The sequence below is a fragment of the Episyrphus balteatus genome, chromosome 2, assembly GCF_945859705.1.
Source record: "Episyrphus balteatus chromosome 2, idEpiBalt1.1, whole genome shotgun sequence".
In the NCBI taxonomy this organism is placed as follows: Eukaryota; Metazoa; Arthropoda; class Insecta; order Diptera; family Syrphidae; genus Episyrphus; species Episyrphus balteatus.
The window spans coordinates 28,484,456-28,500,138 of record NC_079135.1 but is presented as its reverse complement, the minus strand read 5'-3'; the positions used below and the strand labels follow the sequence as shown (position 1 = coordinate 28,500,138).

Sequence of the window (15,683 nt, the reverse complement as noted above, 5' to 3'; positions counted from 1 at the left end):
TTGGGGCAGAGACCGATTTCTAAAAAAAAAAAAAAAATGCTTTTATGCACGTCCCAAACACTTAGGCCATAAGTAATTTTTTCTTTTGTTTTTGTTTTTTTGTAACTTTTTTGATAAATGTGAATATTACAGCCATAGTTAGATAGGATACTGAGTAAAAATACCTAAAAATTGCAAAATTATGAGTGTAAGACTACATTATTTATTCAGATTCTAAAAGCGTTCCCGGAAATGACGTCAAAACTTAATTTATTTTTATTTTATTTTTGTCACAAAGTAAAACGAAATATTTTTGAGATTATATGGCAGTGGTCTCGATTTTTGATCATAATATCACCAACAAATTAAAATTTCAATCTAACTATACCCCAAAATAAGCGTTCCCGGAAAGACGGTTAATTGATTTACGCTACTTAAAAATGAAACTAAAACTAGCTTCTTACATACATTTTATATATTTATCCATTAAAATAGGTGTGGAATGATAACTCTATATAAGTACAACTTTAAAAACTGCTTGCAGCACCATTTGTAGGTACGTTAGATGATTAAAATATTGATACTTTAAGAAATGTTGGTTTTATGAGTCATTTTTCTTGGGACAACTTTTATCAATGTATTAAAAATAAAAAAAACTTATTTTTTTTGCAAGAGATGTACCAATTTATAAAGAGTATATGTAGTGTTAAGAAAATAAATAATCAAAAATAATGAACTTTTATGTGGTTTTAAGCCATTTTATTTTCAGTTTTTGAGTCCGAGAACGCTTTTTTTGGGTATATTAGATGCAATAAAAAATAAATGGAAGAAATGGATTCGTAGATGCGTGCCAACTATTTTAATTGGTAAATGAGAAAAAAGCTTTAAATAAATCGCTGGCTGAGAATTATAGGGTTGTATCTTGTATGTCTGCAGGGGTTTCCAATTTTATTTTGATTAAAAAAAATGTCTGGACATAAAATTTTCCACCTCCATGATTTTGACCCATAACTACTCTGAGTATCTACTTTCTACAACGTTTCTTGTAGTTTTTGGTGTTGGTGACTTATGATCGGAGATTTTTCAGTCACAATCTAACAATCCATCTCTTTCTCTCTACAAATCAAACTTTTTTGTATGTAAAATTGTCAACTATTTTTATTGCAGGATAAGAGATTAAAGTCTAATATGTTATCTGGCCTTTTTGTCCATTGTTGGAAGTACGATTCTTTCAGAACTTTCCAAGAGTCTTGATACTCTTGGGACATTTCTTTGAGTTCACGATAAGTCTTGCTTTCCAAATCATCCTCTCCGAGAATAAATTTTGTCTTAAGTTCTGAATGGCTTTTCACAAACTCGCAAAACTCTTCAAGTAATTGAAGTTTGCTAATTTTAAGGGATGCCTTTTTTGTTTGAAGTAGCTTCTTAGTGATTCCTTGCTTTTTGCCATTGACTGAGATCTCGTATGGCCTGAAAAGAGAAGGGATAAATTTGTAAGAAACTTAAACAAGAAGAAGGGTTTACCCATTGTCTTCTGGGACATCGCACCAAACTAAACCATTTGGAGATGCATTTTTCTTCGGATCTTGAGAAAACTCAAAACTACACTTTTCTGAAAAGTGAATTTGAGGTTCTTGAGCAATAAATCTATTACTTTTGAACTCTCTTTCTTTCCATCGTCCATAGATAGCTCTTTGCATAGAATTCATATCGAATTGGCAAGAGAAATTCAATGATTCCAAATAAATTGGTTTTTCTAGAATCATGTCCAATAAAGCACCCTGAACACCTAAAATATTCCACTTGGAGAGTTTGTCACTACATGACATCGATAGAGTACGATCTCCACGACCTGGTTTAGTCCTAAGTGAACCTTGAACTTGATTCATTGGATCAGATTCATGATTCCCGATAAGCTTTGCTCCAGTGAATACTTTAGATGAATTCAATACATCTCCAGCATTGGATTTATTGTCATCTAACTTTATGCGCTTATTGGGAATCTCATTACAGTTCTCTATTGGTTCAGAAGCTATACAAGCATCTCCACAAGGAACTTGTGTGGTAAAGAAATGAAAGCTTATCGAACCTTTTATTCGAAAAACGTATTTTGTTTCATCATAAGTAATCAAATCATTCCTACTTTTCAGTTGATGGTAAATATATCGTAGGAAACCCCTCCTAGCCAATACTTCGGCATGGGAATCATTTAATATCAAACCGAATGGACATAGTTTTGATTTGCCTATACATTTTGTCCCACATCCGAGGGCAACAACTTTTGTTTCACCATTTTGGCTGTTGTCAACTTGAATTATGGAAGATAAAACTGTCCATTCTGATTTGGTTGGTTTGCCTGTTTTTGGAAGAGAATTAAATTTCTTAAAAGTTATCTCCGCAAAGGAATTTGCAAGATTTTTTGGTTGCATTGCTTCTTATCAACTTATCACTAGATTCTTGTTTACAAAAAAAAAAAAAGTGACAGATGCAAAAATGACATTTGTCATATTTAAGTACTAAAATGGAATAGTTCAGCAACCAGTTGCAAACTGAATTCTTAAAACCCAATTTACATCGATCTATTATTGGATATTTTCTAATAGCAGTGGTCCGTTCTTTTATTGAATATAGTTAACTATTGTTGTTATGTCAAAAAAATCGTTGCATTTGTTTTTGTTAGATTTTGTTAGAAAATTTCAACTTTGATTTAGGAACGACTAATGTTACATTGTGTTGATCTGTCAAAAGAAAATTTTTCGAGAGTAATTTTATGAATGAATAAACAAGAAAGAATTAATTTGGTACTGAAATAATTCTTTTTAATTGAATTCTAAGCAAATTGAAACAAAAATATGCATTCAATAATTTCAAATATGGAAACAAACAAGAAATTCTCTTCTCACATCATCCCCTCTCTTCCTCATTTAGTTGTGTTTGACAGATTAACATTGAAACTCAAGTCCAGGAGCTGAGTTGGAAAAAGTAACAAAATGTAACTATTTGACACTTCAACATTGGATTTAGGAACGATGTTGTAACGTCACGATGTTACACTTTGTAACTTTTTTCTCATTTAGGAACGATGAAAGTTAACTATTGTTAACAATAGTTAACATCGTCGAATAAAAGAACGCACCACAGGGGTCAAGCTACGGGGCTACGGCATACGTATGTTAACGTACTGACGCTTTGTGTCTCTATCACTTTCTTCTGATTAAATAGAGAGAGCAATAGTCAAAACGTTAACGAACTTATGTCGTAGTTCAACCCCAGGTTTTTACTAGATATAATTTCGCAAGTTGTCTCATTTCGAATGTCAAATCACATAGAAAAAAAAAATTTATTTTGAAATTTGAACTAACCTAATTTGCGATATTATCTTATTTGGGCTGTAGTAAAAACAGGCTATAAGGTAGTGTGTGAAGGGTTATGTTTTTGACATTAATTTGTGTGTTTTATATAAAGCCTAGTACATACAGATGAAGCAAGTCATAAATCCATACAAATTTGTATTTTGTGTTCACCCGTGAACGTTGCTGTGAACCCCGGTGGAGAAGAAAGTGGAGAGTTTTGCTTCACGAGCGATTAAGTAGTTCACGTGCAAAATGTACGGGAATCGCTTTCACATAGATGAATTAATTAAAATTCTGAATTTTAGCATGAGTTTCTATGCCTCTTTTATATTTTTTCGAACAAACAAATTTGAAAATTGAAGAAAAAAGGAATGTATATATTTTTTGGATTGTATGCGTATTCATGAGATGAATAAACTTGAAGTGTGTACCAGCGATGAATGTTCACAAGTGAAGATGTGTCTATATCTTCCCTTCACCAGAAGTATGTACTATGCTAAAAATTCATAATTGGTAAAATTTAGGTATGCAAATTAAGATAATTTATTAACGTTGCTTAATAGTTTTTCTAGTAGCAAAACAAATGAAATAATTTCTCTAGCTAAGCCCAGCTGAAGCGAAATCCTATACAAAAAATCGACAACGAAATCCTGAATGAAATTAAATTTGTTTTGTTTTTGCTTGAAAACTTATTTTCTTATGTTTTTTCTAGAATTTTTTGATTTGTGTTTTTATTATTTTTACTTTGCTATAATACCCGATGGTAGTTTTTCGTTAACACGTTAGCTGTTGACTTTGGAGACTTCAATTTTTTTCGTTTCGCTTCAGCAGCATACTAGGCTTTAAGCTGAATTTAAAATTTAAAAAAAGTCGTATACGATCTGGTATTATTTTACAAGATTATCTCATTTGAGCCGTAGTGAAAAAAGGTTATAAAAGTTTATCTTTGTTATCTTATATCTGTTATTTTATTTGATATTACTTTTATTTTATTTTATTTTATTTTATTTTATTTTATTTTATTTTATTTTATTTTATTTTATTTTATTTTATTTTATTCTATTTTTACGGCCATATTATTCACTAGTTTAAAAAATGCATCTGGATGTAAAGAAATTGAAATGTCAAAAATAAATCCAAATCCATGATATTCACTATTACACAGAGAAAAAAATAGTAATTTTTTAACTATTTTTTAACTATTTTCATAGTTAAAATCGGGATAAAGCCTTAACTACATTGGCTCAAAAAGTGAAAAAGTACAAAAGTGAAAATTTTTGTATAGTTTTTTGGGCTGGAAAATTAAAAAAAATGATGCAGAAAGCTTATTTTTTGGCCTAAAAACAATTTTTATGCTCTTTTTCACAAAACAATTGCGCTAACCAGAAAAATAATATTTTCACTTTTGTACTTTTTCAAAAAGTGGTGTATGTAGTTAAGGCTTAACTATTTTGGATTTATTTTTGACATTTGACAATTTTACATCCAGATATATTTTTTAAACTAGTGAATAATATGGCCGTTAGTTTTTCTTAAAAAAAATTTTTTTCATCTTAATTTTCTTGTAAATACCACAAAATGAAATCATAAAATTTAAATAATATATAAGCCATAAATGAGATTGAGCATCAAGACTCAAGCCTTAACTAAATTGGCTCAAAAAGTAAAAAAGTACAAAAGTGAAAATTTTCAAACGCATTTTTGTATGGTTTTTCAGGCTAGAAAATTAAAATAAATGATGCAGAATGCTTATTTTTCCGTCCAAAAATCAATTTGTAAACTCTTTTTTACAAAAAAATCCCGCTAGCGAGAAAAAAAATATTTTCACTTTTGTACTTTTTCAAAAAGTGGTGAATGTAGTTAAGCCTTTATTAATATATAAATAAAAATGAAATGAAATTAAAAAAAGTCACTCCTAATCCACGGATAGCGTTTTAGTATAGAAAAAAAAATTCTTTACAGGAACGTTCGTTGTTTAGGTGAGTAATTTTTTTTTTTCATTACAAAACGCAATCTGTAGTTTTTTTTCATCGGTCGGCGTCGAATTGAGAACAAGAAGAATTTGAAACAAGCTTCTTTGATGTCTTTGGCCAGTTGTACAATTTTTATGTTTTGAAATCGTTGATAGCTGCGTTCCTTTTGGAACAATTTTCTACTACTTTTGCTCTATTGAAAAAGTAGTTCAAAGCAGCTTTTAGTACTACGCAGAAGATAAATATTCCCAAAGGACCGCAGCTAAACATATAACTGAGTTATATCTCTGGTTTAAGGTTCATGTTAAAATAAGCGAGTCCATGCTTGCACTAGAGGTGAACCACCGTTAATTCACCGAAATCGTTGAATTAAGAAATTGAACCAAGGCTTGAATAACGTTTGTACAACTACCCAAAAAAAAATTAATTTTTATTTAGTACGTTTACATGACGGAGTGCACCCATTAATTCTTCTTCACTGAACACTATCATTTTTCAAATTTTTGAATTTTTTCTTTTCAATGTTGCCCACCTTGAATTTAAAACAGAGCCTCTTGTTCCAAAAAAAATTAAAGACAGGTGCAACGTCTGCTATGTTCCTTTTTCTTTCTTGTCCTTGCAGCTTTTTGTGTAATATCCATTAAAATTAATATTAAAAACTATCAACGTACTTAAAATATAAAAAAATTCCAACTTAAAATGTATCACACACCCATTAAACGTCCATCAAGTGCACCCGACCCAGAATTCCATACACCTCTAACATTCAGCAAAGAACTCAAACAAGTGCTCAACGAACGGAATCTTCTTACTGCAAAAACAAGAAAAAGAGGTAAGAGTTAATGCCCTTGAAAATCTCCACCATGTTTGCTTTAAAGAATCCTTTTTATAACCAATTCATATTCCTGTATAGTTTGTTCATTACTTGACCGAATAACACCCGATAAAAATGATGTCTTCGATCGTCGTCAATCTTTTCGACTTCAAGCCATTCAAGAAATCATCAGCTCTGAGAAAGCCTATCTCAAGCAATTGGAAATTTTGATGGAATATTTTGTTGTTCCTTTGAAAGAACAGGGAATTCTTAGTGACAGTTCGCATACAACACTTTTTGGTCAAATTGAAATGATTTACAATTTAAATGGGGAACTTCTGAAAGAGATTGAATTGAATGAGGAGAATGTTGCTCAAGCATTTTTGAAAATGGCACCATTCTTTAAATTATACTCAGTTTATGCTTTTGATTATAAAAGTGCTTTGTTGATTCTTCAGGATTTTACTAGCAAAAATCCAGTTTTCAGAAAGTTTCTCGAAAGCACTGAAACTCGTCCTGAGGTTCAGAGAAAATTGAATTCACTTATGATTGCTCCAATTCAAAGAGTTCCCCGTTACAAGTTGTTGCTGGAACAGGTTCTGCTTTATACTAGTCCAGCTGATGCTGACTTTAAGCTGTTGAAAGGTAAGTAGTGGAATGCCATAAAGCATACAATTTGTATTATCTAGGAATCCAGGGAAAGTCAATAAATCTGTAAAACAAGAGTGTTGGACTGCATTATTAAAAACTCAAATAACAAAGTTAAAAAGAGGTTGTCTGTAAAGCCGGTTTACGGACGATGATTTTACGTGATAACGTCGTAAGAAAACAGGTTGTGTGCTTTCAAAATGACCCATTTGAAGCGTTTATTTATTTCATACAATCATAATTTACAAGAAAAAGCTAAAAAAAAATAACTTTTTTTCTTTTCTCATTATACATATTAATTTTTTTATTTTAAAAGCTCACAAAAAAAAATGATACCATTTACAAACCAAATATTTCTTCTAAATAATAAAATCATTTTTAAACTTTTACAATGAGCAAAAAGTATTAAAATAATTTATTTAAAACAATCATTTTCATCAAAAAAAGCAAAGAAAACATGTAAATTTATCTTCTCATGCTATTAAATCCATTTTTTTTTTTAACAATCTCTTAAACTTTTTACACCATCTGAAAGCTTATTGTCTTAGCTAAAAATATATATATAGATCAAGTCTATGAGACATCTACAAAAAGAGCTAGAATCCACTGGTGGTTTGATGTTTTTCGCAAGTTTCTTGATTTAACATTGTGTGGCTTGGCTAACTAGTCTAGCGTTATGTGTGATATACCAAATGAAAGGTAATTGTATCAGGATGCTCATATATGTTTAATCAAATTTCTATCTGCTCTTGGTAAAAAGTAATAACCTGTTGAATTCTAAAATTTTATTTTACCGTTATCTCAAAATTGTGTTTACGAAAATGATTGAAATTTCGCACACATATAGTCGTAGTCATGGTCTATCGTTACTCTGTATATAATATTCTTCTATCTATTAAAGAAAAAAAGGTAAAAATAAAAAACGATGAAAATCGGTTAAAAACGGCCAAAAAACCTGTTTTTTAAAAACTTATTTTTCTCCGTATTCAGTCAAAACTCTTTTAACGATTTCAATTTTTTGCACATTTATCATGTCCCATATAACTTGAGATTTTTTGAACGCTCCAAAAAAAAGCTAATAATCAAAAACTACTCAAAAACACCCCTAAAAAAGTAGGTTTTTTTTCAAAAATTCATATTTCGAAAAAAATCCGTATGAGACGCCTAATTTTTTTTCCTTCATCTTTCACCTGGCACCTTTAGAATTGTCAAAAAAAATTCCCCTACCCATAATCAACATTTTTTCATACCCACAACACCTGATCAACGTTCAAACAAAACGTTATGGCGGAGTTCCAGAATTTTTTAGAATTTTTTCTTAAATGCAGTTATCCTTAAATCAGTCTCCTCTATCTATAACAAAAAAAATCAACTCTCTACGACCACGCGTTTAGATTTAAGCCCAAATTTCATCTTTCCGTTTTACCCCTGTTTACTCTATTAAATGACGGAATTTTTAAAAATCCTTCATCTGGATTAGGCTTTAGATTATTATCTTTCAAATAAGCTTTAGGAGATTTTTGTATCTCTAATAGTTTATTTTTAATTTTGAATTTAAATTTTTTGCCGCACTGCGAAAGTGCGAGAGTGTAACGCTAGAAAATGGCGTCACTTTTTTGTGGTGGCTGCCATGGTTCATCGATTTATAAGACGTTATCACGTCAAAAAAAAATTGAACGCTCTCGATTACAACAATTTTGAATTACAATTTACCGCACCGCTTAGTAATTCTATATGAAAACGCCCAATTAAAATTGCTGTCTCGTTTTAGATTTTGTTCAAACTTTGTGAGAATGTTTTCTAGTTTAGTGTTTTTTAATATCTATTTGTTATTCAGCCGTATGTTGCAGAAGTTAGAGGAACTATTCGGCCATATTTGCCCGAATATACGGCAGCATCATCACCTAAAATATTGTTTTTAATAACACGGACAACTTGTTAACCGTGATACATTAGGGTGGCGCAAAAAAAATACATATTTTCTTCTTTTTAGCGGAATAAAAAAAACGAGTGGTTTATATTTGAAACAAATTATCGATGGAAAAAAATATAGGTATTTAATAAAACTTTCTTAAAAATATTCTCGTCTAAGGGGAATATTTTAAAGAAATTTGGCCACCTAGGTTTCTATTGATTTATTTCATACCACAGGTGTTTAAAATTTTTCATAAAATACTTTTTTTACATTTTGCATCGAAACACAGATTTCAAATGTTTGTTAAAGGAAAATGTGCAATAGCTATGAAATTTTTAAAGTGTTTATGTACTCATCCAATTATTGTAGAAAATTATAAAAAAAAAATGAATAAAATTCATTTATTCATGGTTGTAGTGAACGAAAACATAGAATGATAAAATTTAAAATACACTAAACGAAAAAAGGCCAATATTTTACGAACTGGTTGCGATAGAACTTTTTTCTATCTGTTTTTAGAACAGTCATAAGTGTAGGTGTAGCTATCAGACGTTTTAGGGTTGCCCATTCTCTATCGGACACCCTGTATTATATTCGGACCTATTCTAAACAAAGATTACCAGGGAAATGGTTTCGGGAGAAGGGCCCCAATCGGAAAAATGGTGAAAATTTCCATTTTTTTTTGCTTTCCCCATATTCTTAACCATTGATGAACAAAATTCAAGCTAAAAAAAAATAATGAAACTTCAAGAGCTTTTCAGTTGGAAGTTTTTTTTTCAGAATAGGCCTGATTATGACGATTACAACTCAACTTCAACTTTTTGAATCGTTATACCTAAGAAACGGTGGGTCTTAGGAAAAAAAGTGTCATGACACTTTTTTATATATAATAACCTGGTCTACAATTCTTGCATTAAAAATTTTTTGATAAGATTTACCGTTTTGCTGAAAATCGTGAAAAACCATTTTTTGTGACCTTTGACCCCAAGTAAAATTTTTTCCAGGTCTCGGATCGATGAGGACTTTTTAGATTTAGTTTATGATATATATAATAACCTGGTCTACAATTCTTGCATTAAAAATTTTTTGATAAGATTTACAGTTTTGCTGAAAATCGTGAAAAACCATTTTTTGTGACCTTTGACCCCAAGTAAAATTTTTTCCAGGTCTCGGATCGATGAGGACTTTTAAGATTTAGTTTATGATGGTGTTTCCAACAATCCTACCAATTTTCAGCTTGCTGGGAATAAATGTAACCTCACCCCCTTATTTTAGTCTAATTTGACCGGACTACTACCCTCTGAAAACTTTTCTATTTAAGATATCTTTTTGTTTGAAAGGACATTTTAAAGCTTATAAAAAACACAATTTTTGAAAATTTGGTAATTTTACTGAATTTTTGTGGTTTTAAGCTTTAAGCGGGAGCGGGTCAAAATTCTGGTTTTCCAAACTCTGCTTTTTTCAATGAAATTCTGTTTTTCACAATTCTGCTTTTTTCTCTTCTGTCTTTCAAAATTCTGCTTTTTAAAATTTTGCTTATCAAAATTCTGCAGGCGCGCGCTTTTTAACATTTTCCAGGGCATTTTTTAATTTTTTTCAGAATTTCGAATAACAGAATTTTAAAAGGCAGAATTTTGACCCAGCAGAATTTTGACCCCAAACCGTTTTAAACTCAAGATACTGAATTTAAAAAAAAAATTGTTATGGTATGATTTCTCACGATTTTTGACTAAAGATAAAAATATGAAATTTACAGTGTATTTAGTCTTCTAATCTTCAACTATTAGTTCTGCGAATAAAATTAGTATTGTTTGCATATCTTCTAAGTTTACCGCTTGTTTAAAAAAAACACGAAAATCGCTAAAAAGACACAATAAACCTCTATTTAATGCTATGATTTACTTTGTTAGACTTTAGACTTTAGTGTCTTAACTATAAATCCTGAAAATTTCGTTTTGTTATTCATATATATCTTCTTTGTCTAACGCTTGTTTAAAAAACAACTAAAACTCCAAAAACACTATAAAAGCAAAATAAATCAGTATTTAAAGCTATGAACTATGATTTTACTATGTTTGACATGAGATAGAAATATGAAATTTACAGTGTATTTACAGTGGCGACAAAATAAATAGCACATGTACCCTAAAATTTCTAAAATGAAAGTTTTTCGCACTTTTTTAACTTAAAAGAGCTGTTTTATTAATGAGGAAGTAAGAACACAGATATATTTGATTTATTAAAAAAGAAATTAAGTACATTGAATTCTTTATCAAAAAATAACAACAAAATCATTAATACAGCTCAAGTTTTTTAGGACAAAATAAATAGCACACTTCCTAAAAACAAAAACAAATTAACAAAAAATTTAACACAGTTAAAAGAAAATAACTAGTATTTGGTTGGGTAACCCTTATTATTTATCACAGTATGAAACCAGCGGTTAATAGACGTAACAAGACTCCAAAATCGTTCAAAAGGTACTGAGTACCAAGCTCGTCGAAATTCCTGCCAAAGTTTGTCCAAATTTGAGGTATCAGACCTGTTAATCGCTTTTCCCACGTCACTCTACAAGTCCTCAATAGGAATCAGATCTGGGGACTGGCTTGGCAATTCCATAACACCAATTTTTTGGACGGATAGCAATTGTTTCACAGACTTAGTCTTATGTTTTGGATCGTTATCCTGTAGAAATGTCCACTTTAAAGGCATTTCCTTCACAGTAAAAGGTAGAATAGTGTCCCTTAGGATCTCCTTGTACTTAAGGTGGTCCATAATACCCTCTATCCCATGAAATGGCCCCGCACCATGCCAAGAAAAATATCCCCAAACAAGAATACTAGTCCCACCATCCTTAACAGTCTATATTTTATACTGCGGGTCACATTTCAACTGCTCCACGCGGGGAATTTCCGTATTGGGCATTTGGAAATGCCTCTTATGCCCCATAGGGGGCATTTCCTCTTATGCCCCATAGGGGGCATTTCCAAATGCCCCATACGGAAATTCCCCGCGTGGAGCAGTTGAAATGTGACCCGCAGTATAAAATATAGACTGTTAAGGATGGTGGGACTAGTATTCTTGTTTGGGGATGTTTTTCTTGGCATGATGCGGGGCCATTTCATGGGATAGAGGGTATTATGGACCACCTTAAGTACAAGGAGATCCTAAGGGACACTATTCTACCTTTTACTGTGAAGGAAATGCCTTTAAAGTGGACATTTCTACAGGATAACGATCCAAAACATAAGACTAAGTCTGTGAAACAATTGCTATCCGTCCAAAAAATTGGTGTTATGGAATTGCCAAGCCAGTCCCCAGATCTGATTCCTATTGAGGACTTGTAGAGTGACGTGGGAAAAGCGATTAACAGGTCTGATACCTCAAATTTGGACAAACTTTGGCAGGAATTTCGACGAGCTTGGTACTCAGTACCTTTTGAACGATTTTGGAGTCTTGTTACGTCTATTAACCGCTGGTTTCATACTGTGATAAATAATAAGGGTTACCCAACCAAATACTAGTTATTTTCTTTTAACTGTGTTAAATTTTTTGTTAATTTGTTTTTGTTTTTAGGAAGTGTGCTATTTATTTTGTCCTAAAAAACTTGAGCTGTATTAATGATTTTGTTGTTATTTTTTGATAAAGAATTCAATGTACTTAATTTCTTTTTTAATAAATCAAATATATCTGTGTTCTTACTTCCTCATTAATAAAACAGCTCTTTTAAGTTAAAAAAGTGCGAAAAACTTTCATTTTAGAAATTTTAGGGTACATGTGCTATTTATTTTGTCGCCACTGTAGTTTATATTCTTAGCTATAAATTCTGGGTTTTTGTTTTTTTTTTTAAATATCTTCTAGGTCTATAGCTTGTTTAAAAAACAACTAGAAGACCAAACACTTTTGAAACGCAGTAGGTATCTAGTTTTTGATGAATTCATGGATATCATTAATTTTATTCATAAAAACAAAATTTGTACAATCAACACATCATCATTAATTCTGAAAATATAACTTTAAACTAATATAAATAATTATTGACTTTCCCTTGATTCCGAGGTATAAATCTTACGGCACTCCACTAAAGCGACTTGATAAATTTCCTTTAAACAAATGGCTTAGTCAGGAACTTGTTTTTTTTTTTAGAATCAGTAAAATTGGTTGAGAGTACAGTATCCCACATCAATTCTGTCATCGAAGATCAAGAAGTCACCCAAAGGCTTTTAAATCTTCAGAATTCCCTTATCAATCGTACACCCAACATTGTCAAACCAAGTCGCAAGGTCATCAAGGAGGGAATTCTCAACAAGGTCAATCGCAAAGGAGATGAAATCAAACGCTATTGTGTCCTAATGTCTGATATCTTTATGTATTGCAAGATCTTGAAGGATCGTCCCAAGGACACAGTTGTGGAGAACTCTCTTGAATGCTGTTGCATCTTTCCATTGAAAAAGTGCAAAGTTTACGAGATGTTTCCAGGAAATTTCAAAATTACCTGTCAAGGAGATGGAATCATTCTCTGTACAAGTGATTTGAATTTAGGAAGAACCTGGGTGGGATTCATCAAGGATGCAATCGAATTACACATCATTTGCAGGAAGACACTTCGCAAGGAATCTAGTAAAAGGACACCAATTAGGTGAGAATTCATTGCTTCAAAACTAGAATTCTTCTTTGACTTTCATTGTTTTTAGGAAAAAGGACATAAAATACTTTGATTCGGACTTCATCATGAGCCCAAATAAACGTAAATGTGTAAGTGAACAAGCTTCTCCCTTTGATATGACTTTATCCTAGCATGAATTCCTTTCAGGATTATGAGACAGTTTTCCGTAACAAACGTAGTAGCGACTCAGACGATAGTGATGGGAAATCTTCATGCTTTGGTCGTTTCAAAGAAGTCGCCACCAACTTCAAGAGACCAAAGGATGATACTAATGTCCCAGTTTACACCAATTGTCTGTCGAAAGCTAAGAACAGTCTCACAACAGACAAAATTCCATCATGTCCACCGCGCCGTCGAAGTATTTTAAAGAAAACCAAACCAATTGTGACCAAAAAGGATGACCAAGACCCCACATATGGATTTGCAACACATTTCACCGATTCAAAGTCATATTTCCGAGCCCAAACTGTAGATTCAACCATTCCCACTACGATTACTCGCCAGGATTTCTTCAATGAACAATCTTCAGACGGTGAAGGAGGTTTAAAAGATATTCTCTATCCTCTGCGTTCGAGTGGAGGAAGTAACAAAAGTGGTAGTACTGGATGGATTGCAACCAAAAGGGGAAAAGAAAATCATCAAAGCCATGAATCAGGATCATCACCGAGGAAACGAGTCAAATTTGATGACTTGCAGCAGAATGAAAAACAAGATAAAGCCGAGCCATATAAATTTTCTAATAATTTGGTTACGGCAAAAAATGCCGGAGCAGCGCCAACACCACTACACGAACGTATTTATGACTTTTTTGTAAAATTATTTTAAGTGTACCTTAACTATTTTTTGTTTTTTTGATATTTTAAGGAATTATATATATATTTTTTGTGTGTATTTATTTTCTGTTCTTGAATTCTCTTTATGTCATAATTTAAAAAAGTTTAATAAATTTTGTAAAAAAAAAATGTTTCCTTGATTGAAGAAAAAAACAAATTTTTGTGAGCGAGAAAGTTTAATGAAAATAGGCAATAGCGTCGCAGCTTAACTGAACTATAATAGTGATTTCAGGGAGTCTATTATGTAAAACAAAACTATTGGTAGGAAAACGATACTCACATAAACGATAGTCACGATAAAGACTATGTAAAACGAGACAGGCTTAATGCCAAACTTAACTGAAAAAAAACATTGCGGGCTACCGTGAATAAAAATGTATCTGGGAATATTTCTCTTGTTTGAGAGCGTAAATAATGAAAAGTTTCCTTCGGAATTTGTTGGTATCTGGGGCCCTATTTTATAAAACGATTATCGTTGAAACTACTTCGTTCTTGTTCAAATGCGACTAGTAGACCAGTGCCAATAATTTTTGAAAATAAAAAAATTATTAGCAGCATATTGGTGGTGGGAAAATTTAGGATAAATGGTATATGAAAGGGGAAAAATAAATTGCCCACAAAAAAATTGGGGGAAAGGGGGTGGGTGGGCGCAAAAGTGGGGTAGGTGTCAAAAATCATGTTTTTTTACAATTTCTGTCAAAACTAGACGTCCTATCGAAAAAAGTCAAATGCAAAAGTTGTAGGTAGTATAAATGTCCACAACTTTCACTCAAACAATTTTTTTCTATAACCTCGAAAATATTGGAAAAAATGCAAAAATACGATTTTTTTTTTTTTTTATTTTTATCTTTTACAAAAATGGTTGGATTTTAACAAAACTTGGTTAAAAACTACTTTGTTATGTTTTCTATCTATTAAAAATGTTTTTTTAACAAAAAGTGAATTTTTGGATTTTTGACGAATTTAATTTGAAAAAATAGCCTATTTTTCAATCAAAAAAGTTACCGAAAAAATTTTTGATTTTTGAAAAGTTTGGAATGAAATTATTTAGATTAAAACCTATTATTTAAGATTGTGTGGAAAAACTATACTTTTGTTTTAGAAAATATTGAGAAAAATTGAAAAAAACAAAAAAACCATTTTTAAGATCGATTTTTCCGTAAATGACAGTAATATTGGCGAGAAATAATTTTCCATAGAAACCAAATTATACTTTTCTAATGGTCATTGACCTTTTAAATTTGAATCTAGCATTAGAATAGCTCTACCATGAAAAGTTTTTGAGATATTGAATTTTGAGCGTCCAAAACACTATTTTTGTGATGTTTTGCATGGTAATATCTCAAAAACGTGATGTCATAGAATTTTTCTGGCCTCGGATTAGAGCTCAGCGCACAAAAAACTATTAGAAAAATATACTTTTATTTCTATAAAAAAAAACTTTTTGACTAGTGAATTCGAACAAGGCATTCGATTTTTTCTTCCCTGTTCGAATTCACTAG

General features: G+C 31.3%; 2 protein-coding genes across 2 annotated transcripts; one reads left to right on the top strand and one right to left on the bottom strand.

Moving 5' to 3' along the window:
- Positions 1 to 1,018: 1,018 nt before the first annotated feature.
- On the bottom strand, positions 1,019 to 2,439 carry LOC129912584 (tRNA-specific adenosine deaminase 1). The gene is made up of 2 exons (XM_055990895.1): positions 1,504 to 2,439; positions 1,019 to 1,449 (listed from the first exon to the last, which is right to left on the bottom strand). The coding sequence occupies exons 1-2, from the start codon at positions 2,406 to 2,408 to the stop codon at positions 1,128 to 1,130; spliced, it is 1,227 nt and encodes a 408-aa protein (XP_055846870.1). The 5' UTR covers positions 2,409 to 2,439; the 3' UTR covers positions 1,019 to 1,127.
- A 3,421-nt stretch (positions 2,440 to 5,860) lies between these two features.
- LOC129912577 (putative protein tag-52) lies at positions 5,861 to 14,293 on the top strand. Its single transcript, XM_055990886.1, has 5 exons — positions 5,861 to 6,137; positions 6,219 to 6,764; positions 12,829 to 13,321; positions 13,377 to 13,437; positions 13,496 to 14,293. The coding sequence occupies exons 1-5, from the start codon at positions 6,005 to 6,007 to the stop codon at positions 14,171 to 14,173; spliced, it is 1,911 nt and encodes a 636-aa protein (XP_055846861.1). The 5' UTR covers positions 5,861 to 6,004; the 3' UTR covers positions 14,174 to 14,293.
- Positions 14,294 to 15,683: the final 1,390 nt, after the last annotated feature.

Excerpts from the sequence above, each read along its gene's own strand:
- LOC129912584 (XM_055990895.1), bottom strand. The coding sequence starts at position 2,408 with ATGCAACCAAAAAATCTTGCAAATTCCTTTGCGGAGATAACTTTTAAG. Across the intron at positions 1,450-1,503 it reads GATGTCCCAGAAGACAATGG|GCCATACGAGATCTCAGTCA; the intron begins GTAAACCCTTCT and ends TTCTCTTTTCAG.
- LOC129912577 (XM_055990886.1), top strand. The coding sequence starts at position 6,005 with ATGTATCACACACCCATTAAACGTCCATCAAGTGCACCCGACCCAGAA. Across the intron at positions 13,322-13,376 it reads AGTAAAAGGACACCAATTAG|GAAAAAGGACATAAAATACT; the intron begins GTGAGAATTCAT and ends CATTGTTTTTAG. Across the intron at positions 13,438-13,495 it reads GCCCAAATAAACGTAAATGT|GATTATGAGACAGTTTTCCG; the intron begins GTAAGTGAACAA and ends AATTCCTTTCAG.